Source organism: Mus musculus, chromosome 16 (assembly GCF_000001635.26).
Source record: "Mus musculus strain C57BL/6J chromosome 16, GRCm38.p6 C57BL/6J".
In the NCBI taxonomy this organism is placed as follows: Eukaryota; Metazoa; Chordata; class Mammalia; order Rodentia; family Muridae; genus Mus; species Mus musculus.
Window position 1 is genome coordinate 29,267,596 of NC_000082.6, and position 27,982 is coordinate 29,295,577.

Consider the following 27,982-nt stretch of genomic DNA (forward strand, 5'->3'; position numbering starts at 1 on the left):
CCTGCCCACCCACTCCCCCTTTTTGGCCCTGGTGTTCCCCTGTACTGGGGCATATAAAGTTTGCAAGTCCAATGGGCCTCTCTTTCCCGTGATGGCCGACTAGGCCATCTTTTGATATATATGCAGCTAGAGTCAAGAGCTCCGGGGCACTGGTTAGTTCATAATGTTGTTCCACCTATAGGGTTGCAGATCCCTTTAGCTCCTTGGCTACTTTCTCTAGCTCCTCCATTGGGAGCCCTATGATCCATCCATTAGCTGACTGTGAGCATCCACTTCTGTGTTTGCTAGGCCCCGGCATAGTCTCATAAGAGACAGCTACATCTGGGTCCTTTCAATAAAATCTTGCTAGTGTATGCAATGGTGTCAGCGTTTGGATGCTGATTATGGGGTGGATCCCTGGATATGGCAGTCTCTACATGGTCCATCCTTTCAACTCAGCTCCAAACTTTGTCTCTGTAACTCCTTCCATGGGTGTTTTGTTCCCAAATCTAAGGAGGGGCATAGTGTCCACACTTCAGTCTTCATTTTTCTTGAGTTTCATGTGTTTAGCAAATTATATCTTATATCTTGGGTATCCTAGGTTTGGGGCTAATATCCACTTATGAGTGAGTACATATTGTGTGAGTTTCTTTGTGAATGTGTTACCTCACTCAGGATGATGCCCTCCAGGTCCATCCATTTGCCTAGGAATTTCATAAATTCATTCTTTTTAATAGCTGAGTAGTACTCCATTGTGTAGATGTACCACATTTTCTGTATCCATTCCTCTGTTGAGGGGCATCTAGGTTCTTTCCAGCTTCTGGCTATTATAAATAAGGCTGCTATGAACATAGTGGAGCATGTGTCCTTCTTACCAGTTGGGGCATCTTCTGGATATATGCCCAGGAGAGGTATTGCTGGATCCTCCGGTAGTACTATGTCCAATTTTCTAAGGAACCGCCAGACTGATTTCCAGAGTGGTTGTACAAGCCTGCACTCCCACCAACAATGGAGGAGTGTTCCTCTTTCTCCACATCCACGCCAGCATCTGCTGTCACCTGAATTTTTGATCTTAGCCATTCTGACTGGTGTGAGGTGGAATCTCAGGGTTGTTTTGATTTGCATTTCCCTGATGATTAAGGATGTTGAACATTTTTTCAGGTGCTTCTCTGCCATTCGGTATTCCTCAGGTGAGAATTCTTTGTTCAGTTCTGAGCCCCATTTTTTAATGGGGTTATTTGCTTTTCTGAAGTCCACCTTCTTGAGTTCTTTATATATGTTGGATATTAGTCCCCTATCTGATTTAGGATAGGTAAAGATCCTTTCCCAATCTGTTGGTGGTCTTTTTGTCTTACTAACGGTGTCTTTTGCCTTGCAGAAACTTTGGAGTTTCATTAGGTCCCATTTGTCAATTCTCGATCTTACAGCACAAGCCATTGCTGTTCTGTTCAGGAATTTTTCCCCTGTGCCCATATCTTCAAGGCTTTTCCCCACTTTCTCCTCTATAAGTTTCAGTGTCTCTGGTTTTATGTGAAGTTCCTTGATCCACTTAGATTTGACCTTAGTACAAGGAGATAAGTATGGATCAATTCGCATTCTTCTACACGATAACAACCAGTTGTGCCAGCACCAATTGTTGAAAATGCTGTCTTTCTTCCACTGGATGGTTTTAGCTCCCTTGTCGAAGATCAAGTGACCATAGGTGTGTGGGTTCATTTCTGGGTCTTCAATTCTATTCCATTGGTCTACTGGTCTGTCTCTATACCAGTACCATGCAGTTTTTATCACAATTGCTCTGTAGTAAAGCTTTAGGTCTGGCATGGTGATTCCACCAGAAGTTCTTTTATCCTTGAGAAGACTTTTTGCTATCCTAGGTTTTTTGTTATTCCAGACAAATTTGCAAATTGCTCCTTCCAATTCGTTGAAGAATTGAGTTGGAATTTTGATGGGGATTGCATTGAATCTGTAGATTGCTTTTGGCAAGATAGCCATTTTTACAATGTTGATCCTGCCAATCCATGAGCATGGGAGATCTTTCCATCTTCTGAGATCTTCCTTAATTTTTTTCTTCAGAGATTTGAAGTTTTTATCATACAGATCTTTCACTTCCTTAGTTAGAGTCACGCCAAGATATTTTATATTATTTGTGACTATTGAGAAGGGTGTTGTTTCCCTAATTTCTTTCTCAGCCTGTTTATTCTTTGTATAGAGGAAGGCCATTGACTTGTTTCAGTTTATTTTATATCCAGCTACTTCACCGAAGCTGTTTATCAGGTTTAGGAGTTCTCTGGTAGAATTTTTAGGGTCACTTATATATACTATCATATCATCTGCAAAAAGTGATATTTTGACTTCCTCTTTTCCAATTTGTATCCCCTTGATCTCCTTTTGTTGTCGAATTGCTCTGGCTAATATTTCAAGTACTATGTTGAAAAGGTAGGGAGAAAGTGGGCAGCCTTGTCTAGTCCCTGATTTTAGTGGGATTGCTTCCAGCTTCTCTCCATTTACTTTGATGTTGGCTACTGGTTTGCTGTAGATTGCTTTTATCATGTTTAGGTATGGGTCTTGAATTCCTGATCTTTCCAAAACTTTTATCATGAATGGGTGTTGGATCTTGTCAAATGCTTTTTCTGCATCTAACGAGATGATCATGTGGTTTTTGTCTTTGAGTTTGTTTATATAATGGATTACATTGATGGATTTTCGTATATTAAACCATCCCTGCATCCCTGGAATAAAACCTACTTGGTCAGGATGGATGATTGCTTTAATGTGTTCTTGGATTCGGTTAGCGAGAATTTTATTGAGGATTTTTGCATCGATATTCATAAGAGAAATTGGTCTGAAGTTCTCTATCTTTGTTGGGTCTTTCTGTGGTTTAGGTATCAGAGTAATAGTGGCTTCATAAAATGAGTTGGGTAGAGTACCTTCTACTTCTATTTTGTGAAATAGTTTGTGCAGAACTGGAATTAGATCTTCTTTGAAGGTCTGATAGAACTCTGCACTAAACCCATCTGGTCCTGGGCTTTTTTTGGTTGGGAGACTATTAATAACTGCTTCTATTTCTTTAGGTGATATGGGACTGTTTAGATGATCAACTTGATCCTGATTCAACTTTGGTACCTGGTATCTGTCCAGAAATTTGTCCATTTCGTCCAGGTTTTCCAGTTTTGTTGAGTATAGCCTTTTGTAGAAGGATCTGATGGTGTTTTGGATTTCTTCAGGATCTGTTGTTATGTCTCCTTTTTCATTTCTGATTTTGTTAATTAGGATTTTGTCCCTGTGCCCTTTAGTGAGTCTAGCTAAGGGTTTATCTATCTTGTTGATTTTCTCAAAGAACCAACTCCTCGTTTGGTTAATTCTTTGAATAGTTCTTCTTGTTTCCACTTGGTTGATTTCACCCCTGAGTTTGATTATTTCCTGCTGTCTACTCCTCTTGGGTGAATTTGCTTCCTTTTTTTCTAGGGCTTTTAGATGTGTTGTCAAGCTGCTAGTATGTGCTGTCTCCCGTTTCTTCTTGGAGGCACTCAGAGCTATGAGTTTCCCTCTTAGAAATGCTTTCATTGTGTCCCATAGGTTTGGGTACGTTGTGGCTTCATTTTCATTAAACTCTAAAAAGTCTTTAATTTCTTTCTTTATTCCTTCCTTGACCAAGGTATCATTGAGAAGAGTGTTATTCAGTTTCCACGTGAATGTTGGCTTTCCATTATTTATGTTGTTATTGAAGATCAGTCTTAGGCCATGGTGGTCTGATAGGATACATGGGACAATTTCAATATTTTTGTATCTATTGAGGCCTGTTTTGTGACCAATTATATGGTCAATTTTGGAGAAGGTCCCATGAGGTGCTGAGAAGAAGGTATATCCTTTTGTTTTAGGATAAAATGTTCTCTAGATATCTGTCAGGTCCATTTGTTTCATAACTTCTGTTAGTTTCACTGTGTCCCTGTTTAGTTTCTGTTTCCACGATCTGTCCTTTGAAGAAAGTGGTGTGTTGAAGTCTCCCACTATTATTGTGTGAGGTGCAATGTATGCTTTGAGCTTTACTAAAGTGTCTCTAATGAATGTGGCTGCCCTTGCATTTGGTGCGTAGATATTCAGAATTGAGAGTTCCTCTTGGAGGATTTTACCTTTGATGAGTATGAAGTGTCCCTCCTTGTCTTTTTTGATAACTTTGGGGTGGAAGTCGATTTTATCCGATATTAAAATGGCTACTCCAGCTTGTTTCTTCAGTCCATTTGCTTGGAAAATTGTTTTCCAGCCTTTTACTCTGAGGTAGTGTCTGTCTTTTTCCCTGAGATGGGTTTCCTGTAAGCAGCAGAATGTTGGGTCCTGTTTGTGTAGCCAGTCTGTTAGTCTATGTCTTTTTATTGGGGAATTGAGTCCATTGATATTAAGAGATATTAAGGAAAAGTAATTGTTGCTTCCTTTTATTTTTGTTGTTAGAGTTGGCATTCTGTTCTTGTGGCTGTCTTCTTTTTGGTTTGTTGAATGATTACTTTCTTGGTTGTTCTAGGGCGTGATTTCCGTCCTTGTATTGCTTCTTTTCTGTTATTATCCTTTGAATAATTCCGGATTATTGGCTGGATTCGTGGAAAGATATTGTGTGAATTTGGTTTTGTCGTGGAATACTTTGGTTTCTCCATCTATGGTAATTGAGAGTTTGGCTGGGTATAGTAGCCTGGGCTGGCATTTGTGTTCTCTTAGTGTCTGTATAACATCTGTCCAGGCTCTTCTGGCTTTCATAGTCTCTGGTGAAAAGTCTGGTGTAATTCTGATAGGCCTTCCTTTATATGTTACTTGACCTTTCTCCCTTACTGCTTTTAATATTCTATCTTTATTTAGTGCATTTGTTGTTCTGATTATTATGTGTCGGGAGGAATTTCTTTTCTGGTCCAGTCTATTTGGAGTTCTGTAGGCTTCTTGTATGATCATGGGCATCTCTTTTTTTATGTTTGGGAAGTTTTCTTCTATTATTTTGTTGAAGATATTAGCTGGCCCTTTAAGTTGAAAATCTTCATTCTCATCAATTCCTATTATCCGTAGGTTTGGTCTTCTCATTGTGTCCTGGATTACCTGGATGTTTTGAGTTAGGATCCTTTTGCATTTTGTATTTTCTTTGACTGTTGTGTCGATGTTCTCTATGGAATCTTCTGCACCTGAGATTCTCTCTTCCATTTCTTGTATTCTGTTGCTGATGCTTGCATCTATGGTTCCAGATCTCTTTCCTAGGGTTTCTATCTCCAGCGTTGCCTTGCTTTGGGTTTTCTTTATTGTGTCTACTTCCCCTTTTAGTTCTAGTATGGTTTTGTTCATTTCCATCACCTGTTTGGATGTGTTTTCCTGTTTTTCTTTAATGATTTCTACCTGTTTGGCTGTGTTTTCCTGCTTTTCTTTAAGGGCCTGTAACTCTTTAGCAGTGCTCTCCTGTAATTCTTTAAGTGACTTATGAAAGTCCTTCTTGATGTCCTCTATCATCATCATGAGAAATGTTTTTAAATCTGTGTCTAGATTTTCGGTTGTGTTGGGGTGCCCAGGACTAGGTGGGGTGGGAGTGCTGCGTTCTGATGATGGTGAGTGGTCTTGATTTCTGTTAGTAGGATTCTTACGTTTGCCTTTCGCCATCTGGTAATCTCTGAAGCTAGCTGTTTTAGTTGTCACTGTTAAGAGCTTGTTCTTCAGGTGACTCTGTTAGCCTCTATAAGCAGACCTGGAGGGTAGCACTCTCCTTAGTTTCAGTGGGCAGAGTATTCTCTGCAGGCAAGCTCTCTTCTTGCAGGGCAGGTACCCAGATATCTGGTGTTCGAACCAGACTCCTGGCAGAAGTTGTGTTCCACTCACTAGAGATCTTAGGATCTCGTGTGGAATCCTGTGTGGGGCCCTTGCGGGTATCAGGCGACTCCGCTGGCAAGGTAGCCCGGGGCTCGAGTGGAGTGGAAGGGGTTTGTGCCCCAGATCAAGCCCGGGTAACCTGCTTCCCTATGTACCGCAGTCTCAGGTTCCGCGAGATTGGATTGGGGCAGGCGCTATGTTCCACTCACCAGAGGTCTTAGGATCCCGTGGGGAGTCCCGTGTGGGCCCTTGCGGGTGTTGGGCAAGACTCTGCTGGCAAGGTAGCCCGGGGCTCGAGTCGAGCGGAAGGGCTCGTTGCTACTTTATAACTGTAATTTAACAACTGTAATGAATTGTAAAGTAAATATCTGATACACAGGATATCTGACATGCAAACACAGTGAAAGGGCCATTCAACCCCCAAAGGGGTCATGAACCACAAGTTGAGAAAAGAGTGGCAGAATCTGGATGGCCTTGGATAGGAGGCTTACACTATCTTAGTAGGGCCATCTTCATAGAAAAAATAACAGGAAAGATATCTAATGATAATGTTCCTTGTTTATTGATCCACACAGCATCACCGTTAGATGTCCAAATCAAGCCACACACACCCACGGGCACATGGTGGTACATGTGTTGCTTCACAGAGGGCTCATTTATTTCTTCTGATGAAGGCTAAAGACTGTCCAGAGAATACACAATAGACAAGCTCATAGGCAAGCCAGAAAGCCCAAATGAAATTTTGTATTCAGGTTGCTCTGTAGGGCTTGATAGCATCATTTGCTTTGCAATAGATTAAAAGATCCCAGTTCAGTTCATCTTAGAACACCGCCTCCCTCCTTTCTCCCTCAGTATTTATGCCTCTATTATGTAGTTTAAGATCGTCTGCCATATGGCAGGGTTAATTCATGCCTGATCCCTCCATCAGATGATTGCATTTGGGGGAACAGAGATGATAACTTTTTGGTATTTTTGTTTTGCTATAAATGTCACATAATTAATAGCAATAGCAACTCACCCTAGGTTGGATGAATGGGTTGTGTTTCTTATGAAACACAGGCAAAAAAAAATGTACACTAAGTCTTTAAGTATGAACATATTTTTTACAGACATTGGAAAAATATTTAAGTGGGAAGCAAAATGAATAAACAGATCTGACATTTCTAATAAGCTTTGGAAATTAAAGCACTTTCCCTTTTTTTTTCTGTTTCCCCTCGCTCCTTCTTTTCACCCTCCTCTTCTGCTGTGCACTGTTTGATGGATTGAGCATCACACATGCTAGGCAAGGGCTCTACTACACAGCTATACCCCCAGCCCTGTTCTTTAAGTCATGCTCCACAGTTAGCTATTAAAGTACATGAATAGTCTTGACAGTCAACTGTTATTTCACCCACGTCTTCAAAATCAGAATATAAAATATATACTCACCTTCTGCTGGGAATGAAGAATAACCCAAGACTCACTTAATTTTAGTTTTTTTTACAGAGTGTAAAAACCATACCATTTGGGATTTCATAACAATATGGGAGAAACCTAATTTTCAAAAATTACCCTCAGAGTGGGTTTGGAGGAATAAATGCAATTTACACATAATTAAAAACTTTATGAATTCCAACCTTTTTCTTCTCTAAGGCTTTACCAGCTATGCACCTTGTACAAAAGTATATCATCTCCCAGAGGCTTCCACTCCTTATAAGTAACATTGAAGGCTTAATGCGTTAACCTTAAGGCTTAATACCAGATAATGTTGGAAAGTCCCCAATGGGTCTAAACTTTGGGAGCGTCAGCAGCATTGCTTTATTATTCTGGGATTTGTGAGAAGACATCAGAAGTGGTCTTAGCTATTTCTGTTTCTAACCCACACTCAGGGAGAGGTAAGCATGACCAAGTGACTACTGAAGGAAGGATAAAGAGGTCCTAGGGGGCCTTGGAGAACTCAAGAGAGATTCCAAAGTGCTGCTTGTATTCACAAAAATCCAAAAGTTAGGTGTACTCACCCCACAGTCATTGGCTCCATCTCCACACATGCCCACATAATAACTACAGATAAAAAGATATAAAACTCAACAGGTCAGAAGGTCTCTTGAATCACTTCCATTATTCCATAACTAACACCTGTGTGTGTGTGTGTGTGTGTGTGTGTGTGTGTGTGTGCATCCTGAACAGATGTGGAACCAAAAAAAAATGACTCTGAGAATCTTTGTCTGAGAGGGAAAAGACCCCTGACATGATTTGTCTCAATCACTGAAATGATAGTGATGACACACCCCAGGAGCATCAGCAATGACAGGAACCACACACTTGAAAATAATGTCAGGTTGATTGTGTCCACCCTATCAAGCTCAAGACTGAGGAGTCATGATTACAAAAAGGTCATGATTACACACTTCTCATTCAACCTAGTGGGCAGAGCACAGCCTAACCCGGCCAAGCTCTCACTGCAGCCGAGAGTTCAGTTTCACCATTATAAGGGCTTAGCAGATACAATTAAAGCATATATGTGTTCTTGGTGTGTCTCAGAGTATCAGTGACGTGCTTGCTATGCAATCAGGATCTAAGTGGAAGGATAAAATTTAAAGTTGCTGCCAGGAAAAAGGGATTTCTTATGCAGGGGCCATTGAGCCTTCTATTACAACTGAATGACACTTGTCGACAGTGACTCATGGCAATGTTCTAAATGATTCAGTGGCATTTTTCCAAAATTGGATCATAAGCGATAAAAGTCAAGTTCTGTTAGGATATCCCTATTATTAGTTGACACATAAGAAGTTGCCTCTGTTTCTACAATCCAAGCACGGTCCAATGAAGACAAACTCAGCCTAATGCTGGGCTAGTGAGATCATGAACATTTGCATACTGTGCCACAGTGTCACCGCTACCTGTAATCATCGAATTGGCTTCCTTCATCCAGAGTTGCTTGGTATGTATTGCCAAGGGTAAGACCACAAAGAGGATGATAAGTGACTGAGAAGACAGCTCATTCTGTCACAGTATGTGTCTTCCTAAGCTAATTGTGTTTTAGGGGAATGTGGCTCTCAGAGTGTCAGCCAATGTTGCTCAGGCATTGAGACAGGAAGATTACTCACTTCAGCCAATGTCATGTAATGACCCTGTAAATGAGCCAGTCACTTACCCCTGGCCACTTACCTAGTCTGAGAGTATGGGGGCTAATGGAAGGCATTTGAGACTTTGCTAAGGAGCTTAGCTGGTAAAATCTGATAGGAAGAGGCAGTCTCCTAATCCGATGGCTTCGCCACTCTGTGTCTTCTTGCTATCTGAAACCTTCAGGCTAGAAACTAACTCAGCAAGGAATGAATAGGTGGGTCTGGTGTCAGCAAGAACTCCTCCATTCAGATGGAACTTGGTCATCAGTGCTTTAAGAGGCTTCTGAATCTCCCAGCCCCTGCCCTCCCCCCACCCCACCCCTGTCTCTGGTTCCTGTAAGATGCCATCTCAGTAGATGCTAAGAGGATCTAAAAATACCATGCATCCACTATCGAATCAAGCTGATGACTTTGGGAGAAAGGTCACACACTTTCCTGCCATTCCCATCCTGAGCAACATGTGCCTACATTATTTCTTCTCTCTGCATCTAAGCAGGTAATATTCCTGTAAGACGGGCTTTATGGGCCACAAAATGAATGTTCTGCGGTGTAGTCGGTGTCTAAAATGTGCCTCGACTGTTCCCAGCTCCTGCATGTCATGTTGCTGTGAAGTCCCACTCCCTTGAGTATGGGCAGGACATAGTAACTTGCTTCTAAGAGAAGGCACCAAACTATTCTAAGATTAGGAAATGAAAGATAGTAACACCATCCTTTCCTCCCCTCCTCTTTCCTTCATCCCTCTGCTCCAGTATTCCTCTTGATTTCTCGCCTTACATATAGAAGTCAGTGGCAATGTTAGCCTCCTCCTTATGAAGGGACCCATTTCTCAGGGAGCCGAGATTGGCTTCCTCCTACTACCCGTGTCTCTATTTGAGCACACGCAAGGAGCTTAAGCATGTGAGGGAAGTGGTAGCAGAGCCACCCTGCTAACAACCATGCTCTAGTCCTGGCTCACACCACTTCACCTCCTTTCATAATTGCATTCTCAGCTCAGGGTCTGAGGCTTACCTGAGGCACATCTGGATACTTGATCCATAGAAACCTGAAACAACTAACAGGGCTACCCTCAGATGCCATGGGGCTGGCAGCTGTGCTACCATGGAGAACCGGCACGTGCTCCTTCCCTGCCCATCACTTACTTTAATTTCTGAAACTCTTCCACGAGGCTTGACTTCTGCCCAGGAGACATTCTTGCAAAAATGGTTCCATTAACCAGAATCTAAAGAGGGGAGGAAAAAAAACAAAACAAGATGAGGAAGGAGAATGTTTTAAAAATGAAAGTCCTGAAAAATCACTCCTGGTCACTGATTTAACACAGTGCGTGGCATTAGACCCAATGCCAGGAACAGGGATGAGGGATGTAATGCTTTAATATTGAACTTTAGCTCCTCCATCATGACTCCATTACTTTTTTCGAGACCCAATTACTTTGCTTCCTTTCCCCGAGAAGGGGTAACTTTTCATTAGCAGAGCAGTGAGGAGGAAGGAGGGGAGGTAGAATCAGAGGACAATTCCTTGAGAAATGCAGTTCATTTTACTATCTGTTGCCACAGACAGAGTGCAACAAACCAGATGTGAGAAGTAAGGGTCTGCTCCCAGAACTTGCTGTGCAAACCTTACTTGAGTGGCTTAGCCTCTCTGAGGCTCAGATTCCCACCTTCACAGTATGGACTGGAAGGAAAGCTGCCTCAAAGCCTTTAGGCCTCAAACTCTTTGGTCCCTGACTTACCAAGGGAGGTGAGGTGGCAGAAAATTTTAGACTCTGCTAACAGATCATTGCAACCCTCAGTGCGTACGCCATGTGTCTCCACCACACTGACAGCGCAACCCTGTTCAGCACTATTTTAAAGCAGGACACACGGAGGACAAGATAACAAATGATTTTGAGAATGAACTGTGGTACATTTTGTTGCCCTTCTGATGTGATTTAAGGCTCCAAACAGCAGGGGAATGGAGCTCTGCCTGATGCAGGCTAGTGGCTTTCAGAGACACTCACGTACAGGTAGGGCTGATGTGTGGATCTACTCTGAGTTTGTGTCAGGGAAGAGAAGAATGGAAGGCGGGAGGGAAGAAGGAATGGAGAAAAGGAGGAAGGGAGGGAGGCTGAGCTTGGACTAGCCACAGGGTTGAGAGAATCTATCAGCACTGAAGTCTGAAGGGCCACGGTATGTTATGTGTAGCGTCTGGTGGATTTAGATAGGACCAGGAACCTCCTGCAAATTCCAAGTGTCTTCAGTGATGCACATTCTCCCTCCCTCCCTCCCTCCCTCCCTCCCTCCCTCCCTCCCTCCCTCCCTTCCTCCCTCCCTCCCTCCTCCCCTCTCTCTCCTCTCTCTTTGGTTTTTTGAGACAGGGTTTCTCTGTGTAGCCCTGGCTGTCCTGGAACTCACTCTGTAGACCAGGATGGCCTTGAACTCAGAAATCTGCCTGCCTCTGCCTCCCAAGTGCAGGGATTAAAGGCATATGCTACTACTGCCTGACAACATTCTCAAACCTTAGCCCTCCTCAGTGGCCCATCCCCTTCCTAACTCTGCATTCCACTCACTTGATGACCCAGACAAAGCACCACATTCCGTCAACACTTACTTGTGGCAGCATGCTGTAGAAATGATGAAATAACACTTGGTATGACTTCCCACTCATTGCAAAATGGTAACCTTTCCCAGCAGGTACAGAGCTGTTTCCGATGTCAATGTAGGTGTCCTGAAATTAAAAGGCACTGTTCCTGCACGGGCTCGTAAAGCAGTGCTGGCTTCCCGGTGACACATGGAAGGAAGTGAATGTGCATGGCACAAAGAAATGAGCATCAGCAAGGGTGGAAAGAGTTGTTTGCCCATGGAACCTCAACCTTAACAGGAAGAAGACAAGCAAAATGCCCCCTGATATTACAGAACTCTGTGATGCTCTGACAGCTCGCATCCTTTCCTGTGATTGTCTCTTCATAGCAGTGTGTCAACTAGGAGCCAGTGGGAAGGGCAGGAACATCTCTCTCTTTCCTCCTCATGCGCACTGTGTTTCCTAGGATCTTGTACCATTCATTGACTATTTCTTCACTTCAAGAAGGCATAGTCTTGTTCTCAGTATCTAGCTCTTTTCCTCCAAAAGAAGGCTTTGACTTCTGTTGTGACCCTACTAAAACAGGGGTCCCCTGTCCGTCATGGAGACCATAGCCTCTTTCTCACCTATGTTCCCTGCACCATTATCAAGCATTCCCAGAGCCCTCCCTGCCTGCCACTTGTAGGCATCCCCCTCTGCTGAGCTCTCCCTCTTCCTGGCTGCCAGCTCAAGGGGTCAAGGGAACACATTTGATGGTGTCCAGTGGTTCTTCCTGTCAGTCACCTATGATGAGTGAGATTTATCAGCAGTCTTTACATTTCCATAGGACTGAATTTAAACAGTACAGGATTTGAATGAATTTGAGCATAGATTGCCTGCTTGTTAAATCAGTGGAGGCCCAGTGTTCTGTAATACAGTGATACACGGGTACTGTCTGAAGCAAGCAGGTTCACAGTGAAATGACTACTATGGAGCTGCAGAAGGCAAAGAAAGAACTGATGTCTCTCTCTCTCTCTCTCTCTCTCTCTCTCTCTCTCTCTCTCTCTCTCTCTCTCTCTCCCCCCCCTCTCTCTCTTCTTTTCTTTTTTACAAGACAGGGTTTCTCTGTGTAGCCCTGGCTGTCCTGGAACTGACTCTGTAGACCAGGCTGGCCTCGAACTCAGAGATCTGCCTGCCTCTGCCTCCTGAGTGCTGGGATTAAAAGCGTGTGCCACCATGCCCGGCTATCTGATGTCTTTTTTAACGTATGTAACTAGAGGTTGTATACAATTAACTCATATAGATGACCCGGGGCCACTCTGTATACTTGCCAGTCTCTAGGCTGCACCAAAGTCCGGTGTCTGTGTAACAATGTGAAAGGCTGTTCAGCCTGAAACCAAGAAGCACTTCTATAGGTCTTTACATGCTCTGGAGTGACACGAAAGTGACGTTTCACGAGATCTCCTTCCTATTCTTGTATGGGGAAGCTTTCTCAGACAAGCAAACAGGAAGCTTGTTTTCTGGAAAGCCCTACCCTTGCCAGCTTTCCAGCAAGGCACTTGTAGTGCGGATGCCGGTGGATTTGGGTGGAATCAGAGACGGTGCTCTGGTGCCTGCTGCATAGCTTCTCATTTCCCTCCTATCCAGGGACTCTGACTCAGTTGCTGTGGCCTGCAGTCGGGCACTTGTAAAGGCCCCTAGGTGATGATAATTTGTGACTGGATCTGCAAGATGCCACTGAAAACCCTCTGCAGGGTGCCACACTCAAAGACACAGCTGAGGGATTGTTACTACGGTGGCTTCCAGGATGCAGATGGTTGCTCCATACCTGGGCTGTGTTCCACCAACCCAGACCCAGCCGGAGGTCTTTGAACATCTGCTCACCTTCTTCCCAGAGCCTGGCTCTTGGGTCCCCACCAGCTGCCAGGTCACAGAAGCAGGAACAAGGTCTCCTGGCTCATTAGCCTCGACAATGACGACCTGGCTGCCCACAGGAATCATTTCAGAATTTTTAGCAACAGTGATGGCAGTTTGAAGATTGTCACCTAGATGACAAAGAGACAGTCACTGAAACTAAGATGTCTCTCCATCCGTTTGTTGCTAGCCATTGAATGTGTTCTGTGATTTTTGTGTTGTTTTATAACTATTTATTTTTCCTCCTACCCAAATGTATGCCTCTAGTGAGCAAACACCAAGCCAACATCTCTCCCACTGTGTGAATGAATAACCACGCATAAATGAATGAAGAAGTATACGAGCTCCTCATGACTAATGTTGAGATAACAGATAGTGCTCAGTGGTGAACAAATGACACCAGGCTGAAGGCACAGTCCGTCCTTGGGATCAGTACTAAACACAAAAGCCTTGGAATCGGCACGTAACACAAGACAGAACACTGACAAGGTCACACTTAGGTTTGCTTACCATGCACCATGCGTGCGTGCGTGCGTGCGTGCGTGCGTGCGTGCGTGCGTGCGTGCGTGTGTATCAGAGCTCCTTGATCTAGCCAGGCTGTCTAGACAGCAAACCCCCAGGATCCTTCAGTCTCCACCTCCCAGTGCAGAGATTAGAGGAGTGTGCCACCTCAGTCAGTCTGCTTTTAACCTGGGAGCTGACTATATAACTGAACTCAGCTCTTAACGAGCAACAAGCCCATTACTGACTGCATTATCTCCCCAGCCTATGTACAAAGAGTTCTCCTTGCATGATGCTGGATAGGACAAGTGCTACTGGGAAGAGAAGATACAGTTGCTGCCTCAGAAAAGGCCATTCCTGCTTGGGGTGCTGCAAGGTGACCGGGCCACACAAACCACTTGCTGTCTGCATCAGTTGCATGGCCTTGCTCACTTCACACTTCTCTTCTTTTTGTTAATTGCCAGACTCTGGAAGCACACATACCTGTAACCATCACGGTCCTGATGCGGGCCTCACTCAGCTCCTTCAGCACTGGCCTTGTTTCCTTTTTCAAGCGATTCTCCATTATGAGAAGTCCCAGAAAGGCCAACTCAGACTCCACTTTCTCCCTTTGGGGTGGGGAGAAAATTGACATTTTAAGGTGTAGCACTGTGGCATGTCCGTGGCTGATTGATTTCTTTCCCTTAGAACCTCTGTCTATGTTTTACTAATGGAATAGTGCACACCTTAAAAAGAAAGGAACTCAGGAGCTTATAATGAAAACCAGTTGTCTGGTGTCCATACCATCCTTTGTTCCCCTAAAACAGTCACTTGCCATTATCAGCTACATTTAAAAATTCCATTTTTATCTTCCTGGTCTTATTTTTTAATTGTTAACTATGTAATTTTTTCAATATCCAAAGTCTTCCAGAAATTTTCCCTTGACCTTATATTTAAAATGCAAATCTGTTTGACAATCACTGGGTGCATTCTTCACTATGCCGTCATTACCACAGTGTCTTATGTTCAGACGATACCTATTATTAAATACTAAACAAATTGGATTGATTTCTACATATGAAATGAATTAACATTTTCTTGCCAATTAGAACTGAAAACTCACTGGTTAATTCTGCTTACTGTGTATGTATATACATGAATGTGTGGGAGGTACCTGTGTCCATGTGTATGTAGGTGACCGACCATATGTGCAAGTGCACACACATGTGTAGGCTCTGTCCACCATTTATTTTCTTTGAAGATCCCTCACTGGAACTTGGGGCTTGTCCATAAGTCTAGGACAGTAATACTCAGAGATCTGTCTGGCTTTGCTCTTCAGTGTTGGGATAACAAACCAATATGACGTTTTTTTGTGGTTGCTAAGGATTGAACTCAAGCCCTCATGCTTATATGGCAAACATTTTATTCACTGAGACGTCTTTCTAGACTCTTTGTTTTTGTTAGATCCATAAAGTGTTTTAAGTGCTTTATTGAAGTAAAACTGTTACACAAAACCTGGACATATTTAAAGTACACAATTATATAGGTTCAAACACAACTGTATAAACCACACCATCATCAAAAGAGGAAACGTGTCAATCGCCCTGAAGGTTCCCCTGCTCCCATTTTGTTCTTTTCCTTGTGGTGAGAACATTTGAGATCCACTCTTCTAACACAATGGTAACTGGGCAACACAATGCAGTGAGTGAGAGGTAGTGTGCAGCAGACCAGACCTCCAGAACTTATCCACCTTACAGATCTAAAACCTTCACCCCTTGACCCTCCCTCTCCTTCCAGCCTAGGATAACTGCCACTTTACTCAATCTAGGAGTCTGTTTCAAGTCCTTGGTGTAAGCAGGATCAGGTGGCATTTCTCTTCCTCTTCCTCTGCTGGGTTTATTGCCATTAGCATCCCATCTCCCACATTAGGACACATTGCCTCAGAGGGCAGGATTCCATCACCTACTCCTCTTTCCAAATCTTGCCTCGTTTATTTATAAAATTAGCATTGGGCATTGGCAATCTACAAGTATGTGTGTTTCCTTAGTCAACGATCTTTACATTGGCAGATAGAAGCCTTTTCTATGGGACCTTTATAGAGGCCAGGGTACCATTAGGAGCCTGTCTTAGTCAGGGTTTCTATTCCTGAACAAACATCATGACCAAGAAGCAAGTTGGGGAAGAAAGGGTTTATTCGGCTTATACTTCCATACTGCTGTTCATCACCAAAGAAGTCAGGACTGTAACTCAAGCAGGTCAGAAAGCAGGAGCTGATGCAGAGGCCATGGAGGGATGTTTCTTACTGGCTTGCTTCCCCTGGCTTGCTCAGCCTGCTCTCTTATAGAACCAAGACTACCAGCCCAGAGATGGCACCACCCACAAGGGGACTTTACTCCCCCACCTGATCACTAATTGAGAAAATGCATTGCAGCTGGTTCTCGTGGAGGCATTTCCCCAATGGAAGCTCCTTTCTCTGTGATAACTCCAGCCTGTGTCAAGTTGATACAAAACTAGCCAGTACAGAGCCCAAGCTGGAACTTTGGCCTCTCCCTTAGTTTGAACCTTGGGCTTTGTTTGACAGAGCCTGTGACCCTTGGCCATGTAGTCTCGAATCCACTTCCCAAGCTTGGAGCAAGCAATGACAGCAGGAGTTTGTGGCTGGGGCCCTTTGGCATCTTGGGCTTAACCACCTTAGGCATCACAAGGGCCTTGATGGCCTCTGCATGCACACTCATCACCTTTGCATCATTTGTATGCATCTTGTTCAGGCCTTTCCTGTTGTGCTTGTTGGCAACATATCTGTTGCTGAGGAACTTGGGGTTGACCCCATTGAGTCATTCATATCTTTGTGACTGGGGCTTCTTAATGCCATTTTTGTTTTTTGGATAGGATGTGTATGATGTGGTTCTTGGATTTGGCCATGTCTGCACAGTAACCTGTGGCTCCCTGGATTCCCTTGTCTTTAAAGGTTAAATTGTATCCTATAATACATATATATAATTTTCTTTATTAATTCATTGACTGAGAGTTAAGCTTTTTCTAAATTGTGGTTATCATCAACAATGCTGCAAAGCATGTGGGATTTGTGGTGTCCTCCTGAGATGCTGGCTTCAATTCCTTTATGTCCAAAACTAGGATTGGGGGATTGCTGGATCCTAAGTATGTTGTCTTTGTAACTCATTTCAGAACCTTCACTCTGTTTTCCACAGCAGTTACATAATTTCCCATCCCCATTAATAATGGGATAAAGTTCGATTTCTCTACACCTTCATCAACACTTTAGTCAGCCATCCTCATCCCCCTCTTCCCCCTCCCCCACCTGTAGATTCACTAAGGTGTAAGTGTTTTAGCTGCATGTGCACAACATGTGTATGTGATTCCAGGGAACCCAGAAGATGGTGAGATGGGGTCAGATCACCCTGGCTGGAACTGTAGTTATGGTTGGCTGTGAGCTGGTGTGCTAGGAACTGATTCTGCAAGGGCATCAAGAGCTCTTAGCCAATGAGCCATCACTTCAGTTTCTAATCAGCCATCTTACTAAGCAGGCAATGATCTCATTGTGGTTTTGATTTTCATTTCATTTCACCATTGATTGGTTAAATTTCAATGCCCTTTTTTTTTTTCCATTTTTTATTAGGTATTTAACTCATTTACATTTCCAATGCTATACCAAAAGTCCCCCATATCCACCCACCCCCACTCCCCTGCCCACCCACTCCCCCATTTTGGCCCTGGTGTTACCCTCTACTGGGGCATATAAAGTTTGCAAGTCCAATGGGCCTCTCTTTCCAGTGATGGCCGACTAGGCCATCTTTTGATATATATGCAGCTAGAGTCAAGAGCTCCAGGGTACTGGTTAGTTCATAATGTTGTTCCACCTATAGGGTTGCAGATCCCTTTAGCTCCTTGGCTACTTTCTCTAGCTCCTCCATTGGGAGCCCTGTGATCCATCCATTAGCTGACTGTGAGCATCCACTTCTGTGTTTGCTAGGCCCCGGCATAGTCTCACAAGAGACAGCTACATCTGGGTCCTTTCAATAAAATCTTGCTAGTGTATGCAATGGTGTCAGCATTTGGATGCTGATTATGGGGTGGATCCCTGGATATGGCAGTCTCTACATGGTCCATCCTTTCATCTCAGCTCCAAACTTTGTCTCTGTAACTCCTTCCATGGGTGTTTTGTTCCCAAATCTAAGGAGGGGCATAGTGTCCACACTTCAGTCTTCATTCTTCTTGAGTTTCATGTGTTTAGCAAATTATATCTTATATCTTGGGTATCCTAGGTTTGGGGCTAATATCCACTTATCAGTGAGTACATATTGTGTGAGTTTCTTTGTGAATGTGTTACCTCACTCAGGATGATGCCCTCCAGGTCCATCCATTTGCCTAGGAATTTCATAAATTCATTCTTTTTAATAGCTGAGTAGTACTCCATTGTGTAGATGTACCACATTTTCTGTATCCATTCCTCTGTTGAGGGGCATCTAGGTTCTTTCCAGCTTCTGGCTATTATAAATAAGGCTGCTATGAACATAGTGGAGCATGTGTCCTTCTTACCAGTTGGGGCATCTTCTGGATATATGCCCAGGAGAGGTATTGCTGGATCCTCCGGTAGTACTATGTCCAATTTTCTGAGGAACCGCCAGACTGATTTCCAGAGTGGTTGTACAAGCCTGCACTCCCACCAACAATGGAGGAGTGTTCCTCTTTCTCCACATCCACGCCAGCATCTGCTGTCACCTGAATTTTTGATCTTAGCCATTCTGACTGGTGTGAGGTGGAATCTCAGGGTTGTTTTGATTTGCATTTCCCTGATGATTAAGGATGTTGAACATTTTTTCAGGTGCTTCTCTGCCATTCGGTATTCCTCAGGTGAGAATTCTTTGTTCAGTTCTGAGCCCCATTTTTTAATGGGGTTATTTGCTTTTCTGAAGTCCACCTTCTTGAGTTCTTTATATATGTTGGATATTAGTCCCCTATCTGATTTAGGATAGGTAAAGATCCTTTCCCAATCTGTTGGTGGTCTTTTTGTCTTACTAACGGTGTCTTTTGCCTTGCAGAAACTTTGGAGTTTCATTAGGTCCCATTTGTCAATTCTCGATCTTACAGCACAAGCCATTGCTGTTCTGTTCAGGAATTTTTCCCCTGTGCCCATATCTTCAAGGCTTTTCCCCACTTTCTCCTCTATAAGTTTCAGTGTCTCTGGTTTTATGTGAAGTTCCTTGATCCACTTAGATTTGACCTTAGTACAAGGAGATAAGTATGGATCAATTCGCATTCTTCTACACGATAACAACCAGTTGTGCCAGCACCAATTGTTGAAAATGCTGTCTTTCTTCCACTGGATGGTTTTAGCTCCCTTGTCGAAGATCAAGTGACCATAGGTGTGTGGGTTCATTTCTGGGTCTTCAATTCTATTCCATTGGTCTACTTGTCTGTCTCTATACCAGTACCATGCAGTTTTTATCACAATTGCTCTGTAGTAAAGCTTTAGGTCTGGCATGGTGATTCCACCAGAAGTTCTTTTATCCTTGAGAAGACTTTTTGCTATCCTAGGTTTTTTGTTATTCCAGACAAATTTGCAAATTGCTCCTTCCAATTCGTTGAAGAATTGAGTTGGAATTTTGATGGGGATTGCATTGAATCTGTAGATTGCTTTTGGCAAGATAGCCATTTTTACAATGTTGATCCTGCCAATCCATGAGCATGGGAGATCTTTCCATCTTCTGAGATCTTCCTTAATTTCTTTCTTCAGAGATTTGAAGTTTTTATCATACAGATCTTTCACTTCCTTAGTTAGAGTCAGGCCAAGATATTTTATATTATTTGTGACTATTGAGAAGGGTGTTGTTTCCCTAATTTCTTTCTCAGCCTGTTTATTCTTTGTATAGAGAAAGGCCATTGACTTGTTTGAGTTTATTTTATATCCAGCTACTTCACCGAAGCTGTTTATCAGGTTTAGGAGTTCTCTGGTAGAATTTTTAGGGTCACTTATATATACTATCATATCATCTGCAAAAAGTGATATTTTGACTTCCTCTTTTCCAATTTGTATCCCCTTGATCTCCTTTTGTTGTCGAATTGCTCTGGCTAATACTTCAAGTACTATGTTGAAAAGGTAGGGAGAAAGTGGGCAGCCTTGTCTAGTCCCTGATTTTAGTGGGATTGCTTCCAGCTTCTCTCCATTTACTTTGATGTTGGCTACTGGTTTGCTGTAGATTGCTTTTATCATGTTTAGGTATGGGCCTTGAATTCCTGATCTTTCCAAAACTTTTATCATGAATGGGTGTTGGATCTTGTCAAATGCTTTTTCTGCATCTAACGAGATGATCATGTGGTTTTTGTCTTTGAGTTTGTTTATATAATGGATTACATTGATGGATTTTCGTATATTAAACCATCCCTGCATCCCTGGAATAAAACCTACTTGGTCAGGATGGATGATTGCTTTAATGTGTTCTTGGATTCGGTTAGCGAGAATTTTATTGAGGATTTTTGCATCGATATTCATAAGAGAAATTGGTTTGAAGTTCTCTATCTTTGTTGGGTCTTTCTGTGGTTTAGGAATCAGAGTAATAGTGGCTTCATAAAATGAGTTGGGTAGAGTACCTTCTACTTCTATTTTGTGAAATAGTTTGTGCAGAACTGGAATTAGATCTTCTTTGAAGGTCTGATAGAACTCTGCACTAAACCCATCTGGTCCTGGGCTTTTTTTGGTTGGGAGACTATTAATAACTGCTTCTATTTCTTTAGGTGATATGGGACTGTTTAGATGATCAACTTGATCCTGATTCAACTTTGGTACCTGGTATCTGTCCAGAAATTTGTCCATTTCGTCCAGGTTTTCCAGTTTTGTTGAGTATAGCCTTTTGTAGAAGGATCTGATGGTGTTTTGGATTTCTTCAGGATCTGTTGTTATGTCTCCCTTTTCATTTCTGATTTTGTTAATTAGGATTTTGTCCCTGTGCCCTTTAGTGAGTCTAGCTAAGGGTTTATCTATCTTGTTGATTTTCTCAAAGAACCAACTCCTCGTTTGGTTAATTCTTTGAATAGTTCTTCTTGTTTCCACTTGGTTGATTTCACCCCTGAGTTTGATTATTTCCTGCTGTCTACTCCTCTTGGGTGAATTTGCTTCCTTTTTTTCTAGGGCTTTTAGATGTGTTGTCAAGCTGCTAGTATGTGCTGTCTCCCGTTTCTTCTTGGAGGCACTCAGAGCTATGAGTTTCCCTCTTAGAAATGCTTTCATTGTGTCCCATAGGTTTGGGTACGTTGTGGCTTCATTTTCATTAAACTCTAAAAAGTCTTTAATTTCTTTCTTTATTCCTTCCTTGACCAAGGTATCATTGAGAAGAGTGTTATTCAGTTTCCACGTGAATGTTGGCTTTCCATTATTTATGTTGTTATTGAAGATCAGTCTTAGGTTCAATGCCCTTTTATGCACTTAATGCTATATGTGTATCAAGTGTAGACAAGTGTTTCCTTTTACCATTTAAAAATCAGATTTACTGTTTTTATTGTAAGATTGTTCTCCTTATGAACTTAAATATATTAATATTTTTTAGGTTGCTAGAGACAGACATGGCTCATCCCTGTGCTCTTCGCTTACTGGTGGTTGCCATATGAACCTCTCTGCCTCCCATGCCAGCATAGCAGATAGAAGTTCTCTCCTCTTCTTTGCCTGCTATCAGGTATCTAAAATCCCTCTGAAACTGGGAACCAGAATAAAGCCTTCTGCTCCATCATTGTTTCTATAGGTATGGGCTCAGAGCAATGCAATGGTATCAATACAACATGTATACAAAGATCAACTGGAAACGGATCAGAAATGTCACCATAAGACTGAAAACGGAAACTCTAAGATGAAATTACAAGGGGACATTCTCTTGAGATTGGTCTTGACAACAATTTATGAATGTGACACCAAGCAATGAGCACAATGGCCAAAAATAAAGGAGTGTGTTTGTTTCTACTACAGCTCATCCCCTCAGTCGGGCTATCAGGCATGTGGGTGGGTCTCTTGCTGACACTACACCATCAGCGATGGCCCCCACTGCCTCACCCTTCAGTTCTCAGACTCTGATGAGGTCTTCCTGCCTCTTAGCTACTCACATCTTTGTTCAAATGCTTCTCCTCTGAGGACATCTTTGGCCTTTTTATGTAGAACATCAATGTGTAGCTTGAAAAGTTTTTCCCATCTAATTCATTCCTCCCCTCTAAGATATTTAAGAACCACCAACGAGACAATATATTATAGATTTATTTTATTTTCTATTTTCCCCAACTAAGGTAGGAAATCTTGGGATCAAGGAATGAATTTTATTCATTTCTATAGCTTCTGAACATCTAACCCAGCCTGAAAATTAGTAGACATTTGATACACTAAGAATGGATTAGGGTTTAAGGAAGTTTTTCTTCAGTCATTCAATTTTGGGTGATTTTCTAAGATATTTCAAGAAACTTGGAATTTCCTCTGGTGACTCCAGTTTTCAAGAAACTTATTTTCCTGACTGAAAAAAAATTTGCTAAATTTTATTCTGATAAAAATCATAACAATATTACCTTACCCTGTTGAAGAATAACAGCTACACAATAAGAAGCATTTTGGATTCCTGATATCTCTTGGGAGAAACTTATAATGGATGGGAAGACAGCAGAGTTTGTGGATTTTGTGTACTTCCATTAATGTTTATTTCCCCACTGGCTCTTCAGTGAGAATACAGCTGTGCTTGTATGTGGCAGCTGAGGCTCTCCACATTCTATCACTAGCTTTGTGAATTTTTGGTTCACTCATGACCTTAACAGGTCTTATTCAAATTCATGTCTGAAAAATTATAACATCCTATGTGTAATGAATCTTCTGCTTGCTCAGGAATAGCCAATGCCTTGTGTGCTAAATCTGAGGATGTTATTATATGTTTGAATGAGCTTTATGATTCTATTTCAAAGACAAAAATGACATGTCAGAAAAGCTCCTTGGAGTTGACCCACTCTTACAATTTATAGATGGGGAAACAGGTACCATGTAAAGTACCAATTATCTTTGTAAGACACAGGCTGCAGATAGTAATATTGGACCAAATACATTGGTACTCAAATACAACTGGTAAGAGCCAGCTATATAGCTAAACATCTCTCAATTTCCTGAACAGAAGGCCAGTGGCTCAGGTTCTAAAATCAACAATTGATAAATGGGACTTCATGAAAGTGAAAAGTTTCTGTAAGGCAAAAGACACTGCCAATAGGATAAAATGGCAGCCTACAGACTGGGAAAAGATATTCACTAATCCTACACCTGACAAAGGCCAATATTCAAAATATATAAAGAACTTAAGAAGTGAAACTCTATCAACCCAAATAGCCCAATTAAAAAACTGGATGCAGAACTAAACAAAGAATTCTCAACAGAGGAATCTCAAATGCCTAAGAAGCACTTAAAGAAAAGTTCAACATCTTTAGTCATCAGAAAAATGCAAATCAGAACAACCCTAAGATTCCACCTTATACCAATCAGAATAGCTAAGATCAAAAACTCAAGCGACAGCACATGCTGGCAAGGATATGAAGACAGGAAAATACTCCTCCATTGCTGGTGGGATTGCAAACTGGTACAACCACTCTGGAAATCAATCTCACAATTCCTTAGAAAGTTGGAATAGTTCTACCTGAAGACTCAGCTATACCATTCCTGGGCATATACCCAAAAGATATTCTACCATACAAGGACACGTGTTCCATTATGTTCCTAGCATAGCAGCTCTTTATTCATAAAAGCCAGAAACTGGAAGCAACCCAGATGTCCCTCAACCAAAGAATGGATACAGAAAGTCTGGTTCATTTACATAATGCAATATTATTCAGCTGTTAATCAAAACAAGAACATCATGAATGAACTTTTCAGGCAAATGAATGGAACTCGAAAATATCATCCTGAGTGAGGTAACTCAGACCCAAAAGGTTATCCATGCTATGTACTCAATGATAAGTGGATATTAGCTAAAAAGTACAAGACACCATGACCCAAAAGAAGCTAAACAAGAAGGAAGGCCCATGTGAGAAAACTTGAATCTCACTTAGAAGGGGGAATAAAATAGTATTAAGAGACAGAAGGAGGGAACTGGGTAGGAGAGGGGATGCAGAGGGGAATGGGGCACAGATCAGGATGTGTGGGGAAAGACAGGAGAGATGGCCAGAGGGCCAGGAGAAGGAATGGAAACCTGCAGCTGCTGGAGGGAATCTATAGGAGGCTCCCAGGAGTCAATATGGGTAACCTTAGCTCAAGTGCTTAAGAATGGAAACTGAAGAGGCCACCTCCTATAGCTAGGTATGACCCCCAGTGGAGTTATAGGGTTACCAACCCACTCACAAAACTTTAGTCTCAAAATTTGTTCTGTCTAAGAGAAATGCAAGGACAAAAAAATGAGCAGAGACTGAAAGAATGGACAACCAATAACTGGCCCAACTTGAGACCCATCCCATGGGCAAGCACTAATCCCTGACACTATTAATGATACTCTGTTGTGCTTGCAGACAGGAGCCTAGCATAACTGTCCTCTGAGAGGCTCTTCCTAGCAGCTGACAAAAACAGATTCAGATACCTACAGCCAAATATTGGATGGAAGTCGGGGACTCTTACAGAAGAGTTGGATGAAGAACTGAAGGCCCTGAAGGGGATAGGAACTCCACAGAAAGACAGAGTCAACTAATCAGGATCCCTGGGAGCTCTCAGCAAATGAGCTACCAACCAAAGAGCACACATGGGTTGGACTGAGGCCCCCAGAGCATATGTAGCAGATGTGCAGCTTTGTCACCATGTGGGCCCTCAAACAACTGGACCAGGGGTTCTCCCTAAAGCTGTAGCCAGAATTTCCCAACAAAGCTGCCTTGTCTGCCCTCTATGAGAGAGGATGCACCTAATCCTTCAGAGACTTGATGTGCCAGAGTGGGGAGATATCGGGGGACACACCCTCTCAAAGGAGAAGGGGAGGAAATGGGAGGAGGGGCTTTGTGAGGGGGGGTCTAGAGGGAATAGCATTTTGGATGTAAACAAATAAACAAATAAAAATAAATAAAACAGACTCTGAAAAAGTAAAAGAAAAAAAAAGAAATAGAAATCTCTGAATTAGGGGCTGGTGAGATGGCTCAGTGGGTAAGAGCACCCGACTGCTCTTCCGAAGGTCTGGAGTTCAAATCCCAGCAACCACATGGTGGCTCACAACCATCTGTAACAAGATCTGACGCCCTCTTCTGGAGTGTCTGAAGTCAGCTACAGTGTACTTACATATAATAAATAAATAAATAAATAAATAAATAAATCTTTAAAAAAAAAGAAATCTCTGAATTAGAAATACAAATTTAATGTATCAAATATAAGGACTATGTGGGCTATCACTTATTTAGTTTTTCTGTTCTTTTAACATATATCACTTAAAAAGAAATCATAAAAGCTGGAAGAAAGCAGTGAATAGATTATTCTCTAAGGAGGGCAACTTATCCCTTTAATGTAATTAAAAATATTGAGTTTTACTTCTTATATGGAATTCAATTTGCACTCACTACCTCTCAGATTTGAGGGAAATGAAATACCCAGACCTGAAAAATTCCAGAAATAAAAGGGCATTCTGGAAGCCTTCCAAATGTGGTACCTCCAAGCAAGTCTGCCACATGCTGTTCAGAGGTGGGATGAGAATTCAGTTAGGAAGGGACAAAACCTAAGACTAAGATGAGCACTCTATAGACCAGGGCATTGGTTAGATGTGGGGTCTGGGAAGTCTCGGCTGCTATATTTGCTCTGTCACAAACAACCATGTGATCTGAGCAAGTCCTGCCCACAGCTGCCCATCTCCAAATCAGAGGACAGGATGAGATCAGTTCTCTGCCTCCAAGAACTCCCTGGTGATGTGAGCTGTCTGTCAGTCCATCCCCAGCGCTTTCTCCCTTCATGTACAAAGACCTTCCCTTAGTGCTGATTTTTAATTCCTTACCTTGCTAGATGGTCCATATCTGAAAGCCTCTCCATCTTTAGGGTTTTGTGGGCAAGAGCAATGACTCGGAAGCCTTGCACTGTGTAATTCCTCAGCTCCTGCGAGAAGTTCTTAGGCACTGTGAGAAGAGACAGGGGAGGTAAGTGTAAGATCCCACCGAAGTCTACCCAGCACCTATGCAACTATAGGATGTTTTCACTGTGCCTCATCATTCACTTCATAAAACTCATTACCACAAAACAGACACAGGTCACAGACAGCTTCATGTTACTCTGATGAGGGAGGAAAGATGCTACATCTGCCCTGTTCATCAGCTGTGCTACACACCGATTCTATGTTAAAACCTAATCTCCAATGTGACAGTATTTTGAACATAGGCCTTTGGGAAGTAATTAGCTCATGAAGGTGAGACTCCCATGAGTAGGATTAAGACAAAGGAAGGTATAAGAGATGGTCTGTCCTCACCAGGATACAGCAGCAAAGCAGGCAGCTACAAGCCAGGAAACTAGTCCCCACCAGGAGCCAAATTATTTAGCATCATAAACTTGGACAGTTCAGCTTCCAAAACTATGAGAGATGGAGTCCTGTCATTCAAGCTTCCGCCCTCAGCCATTATGATACAGCAGCTCCCTTAAGATGAATTTGACCACTGTCTAATATACTGATTGCATTCACCAAGGACAGGCCTCAGGACTGTGTCTTCTCGAATGAACTCGGACAAATAGCCAATCTTGCAGATTAGGGTTGATAATGCTCAGGCTCCATGCAATGCGCTGCTTGCTTTCATCAATAAAGTTTTATTGTCAATAAAGTTTTAAGCTGCATTCACTCATTTGTTTATTATCCATGATTGCTTTGTGGCCACAGTGGTAGAGTCAGTTAGCTGGTATAGATACTGTGTGGCCAGAGAGGCCTGAAACATGCATCGAGTGACTCTCTGCAGAAATATTTGCCGGTTCCTTGTGTTTGCATGTGTGCATATGTGTGCACACACGTGTGTACAGATATGTGTGTGCATGTGTGTATACAGGAATGTGTGTACCACTGAATATGTATGGATGTCCTCTTTCCTCATTGCTTTGAGACAGCATCTCTCCTTTGGTTTACTGTTGCATAGGCCAGTCTGGCCATCCTGCAAGCTACCGGTGATCCACCTGTCCCTGCCTCCCATCTCCAGATAGGCGTCCACTGAAGTTACAGAGGCATAGAGAACACATCTAGCTTTAGAAAGTCAGTTCTGGAGATCCAAACTCGGGTTGTCAGGCTGATGCAGCCGGTGTTTTACCCACTGAGCCACATCCCTTGTTCACATCCTGCTTTACAAGGTTGGTGACCCAATGCACCACTTACATGTTTTGACGTGACTACGGTTTTGTATTTGCAAAATCTTTTTGGCGTCTAATGTGCCTGTGTGAGAGCATCAGATGAGAGCTGAAGGTCAGCACATCAGTGGCTGTGGTGGTGGAGGTGGTGAAGCAACTAAGTTCTATCTCCATTACCAACTCGTGTTCTGACTTCAACCTGCTAAGTCTCTCTTTTGTACCTCGGTTTCCATCCACAACCTGAGCGATCGCTGACCCACACATTCCCATTCATCTCCTAGCCTACATTTATTTATAGGGGATGGAGGTCAAACATCAAAGGTCAAGATAACAGAAAGGTTTGGAGGCACTGTCATGAATGGCAGAGTAGAGGCTGGACCTTTCCTGACACAGCAGGGCAATGGGAAGAGTCTCATTAAGGTCTGCATAGCTGCAAGCAAAAGAGAACAGAACCAAACATAGTCTATAATTTGTTAGAGGCACAACCAATGAGATTTATAAGGAAGATCAAAATCTGAAAGTGAGGTCTGTTTTGTCCATTCCGGGAATCAGACACATCCTGTGTATGCTAGATCAGTCCTTCATCCTTGGCCTATAGAAGGGACACTTCTAAGGTTTAACTAAACAGACTCCAAATGTAGACATTAGAATAAACATTCGTGAAATCCAGAATTCTACGCACAGTTGGTGGCTATCTGCAATCATAACAAGTAAATGAAAACCAGGAGAAAAATGCCAGTTTCGTTCAAATGAATTTGAGTGCACCAATTTTCTTATAAACACGGCCATTGCTTAGAATGTGCATATGTTTATGTGAATATTAAATAACACAGCT

General features: G+C 42.5%; 1 protein-coding gene across 5 annotated transcripts in view; it reads right to left on the reverse strand.

Annotated features, from left to right (window-relative positions):
- The window catches only part of Atp13a5 (ATPase type 13A5), a 148,277-nt gene that overhangs the window by 37,106 nt on the left and 83,189 nt on the right, over positions 1-27,982 (reverse strand). For all 5 annotated transcript variants that reach the window (XM_006522196.4, XM_006522197.4, XM_017317011.2 and 2 more), the window contains 6 exons: positions 25,826-25,943; positions 14,349-14,473; positions 13,335-13,495; positions 11,502-11,618; positions 10,055-10,134; positions 7,809-7,851 (listed from right to left, as the gene is read on the reverse strand). In XM_006522196.4, the coding sequence (XP_006522259.1) occupies positions 7,809-7,851; positions 10,055-10,134; positions 11,502-11,618; positions 13,335-13,495; positions 14,349-14,473; positions 25,826-25,943 (644 nt within the window). The remainder of the gene's footprint in view (positions 1-7,808; positions 7,852-10,054; positions 10,135-11,501; positions 11,619-13,334; positions 13,496-14,348; positions 14,474-25,825; positions 25,944-27,982) is intronic.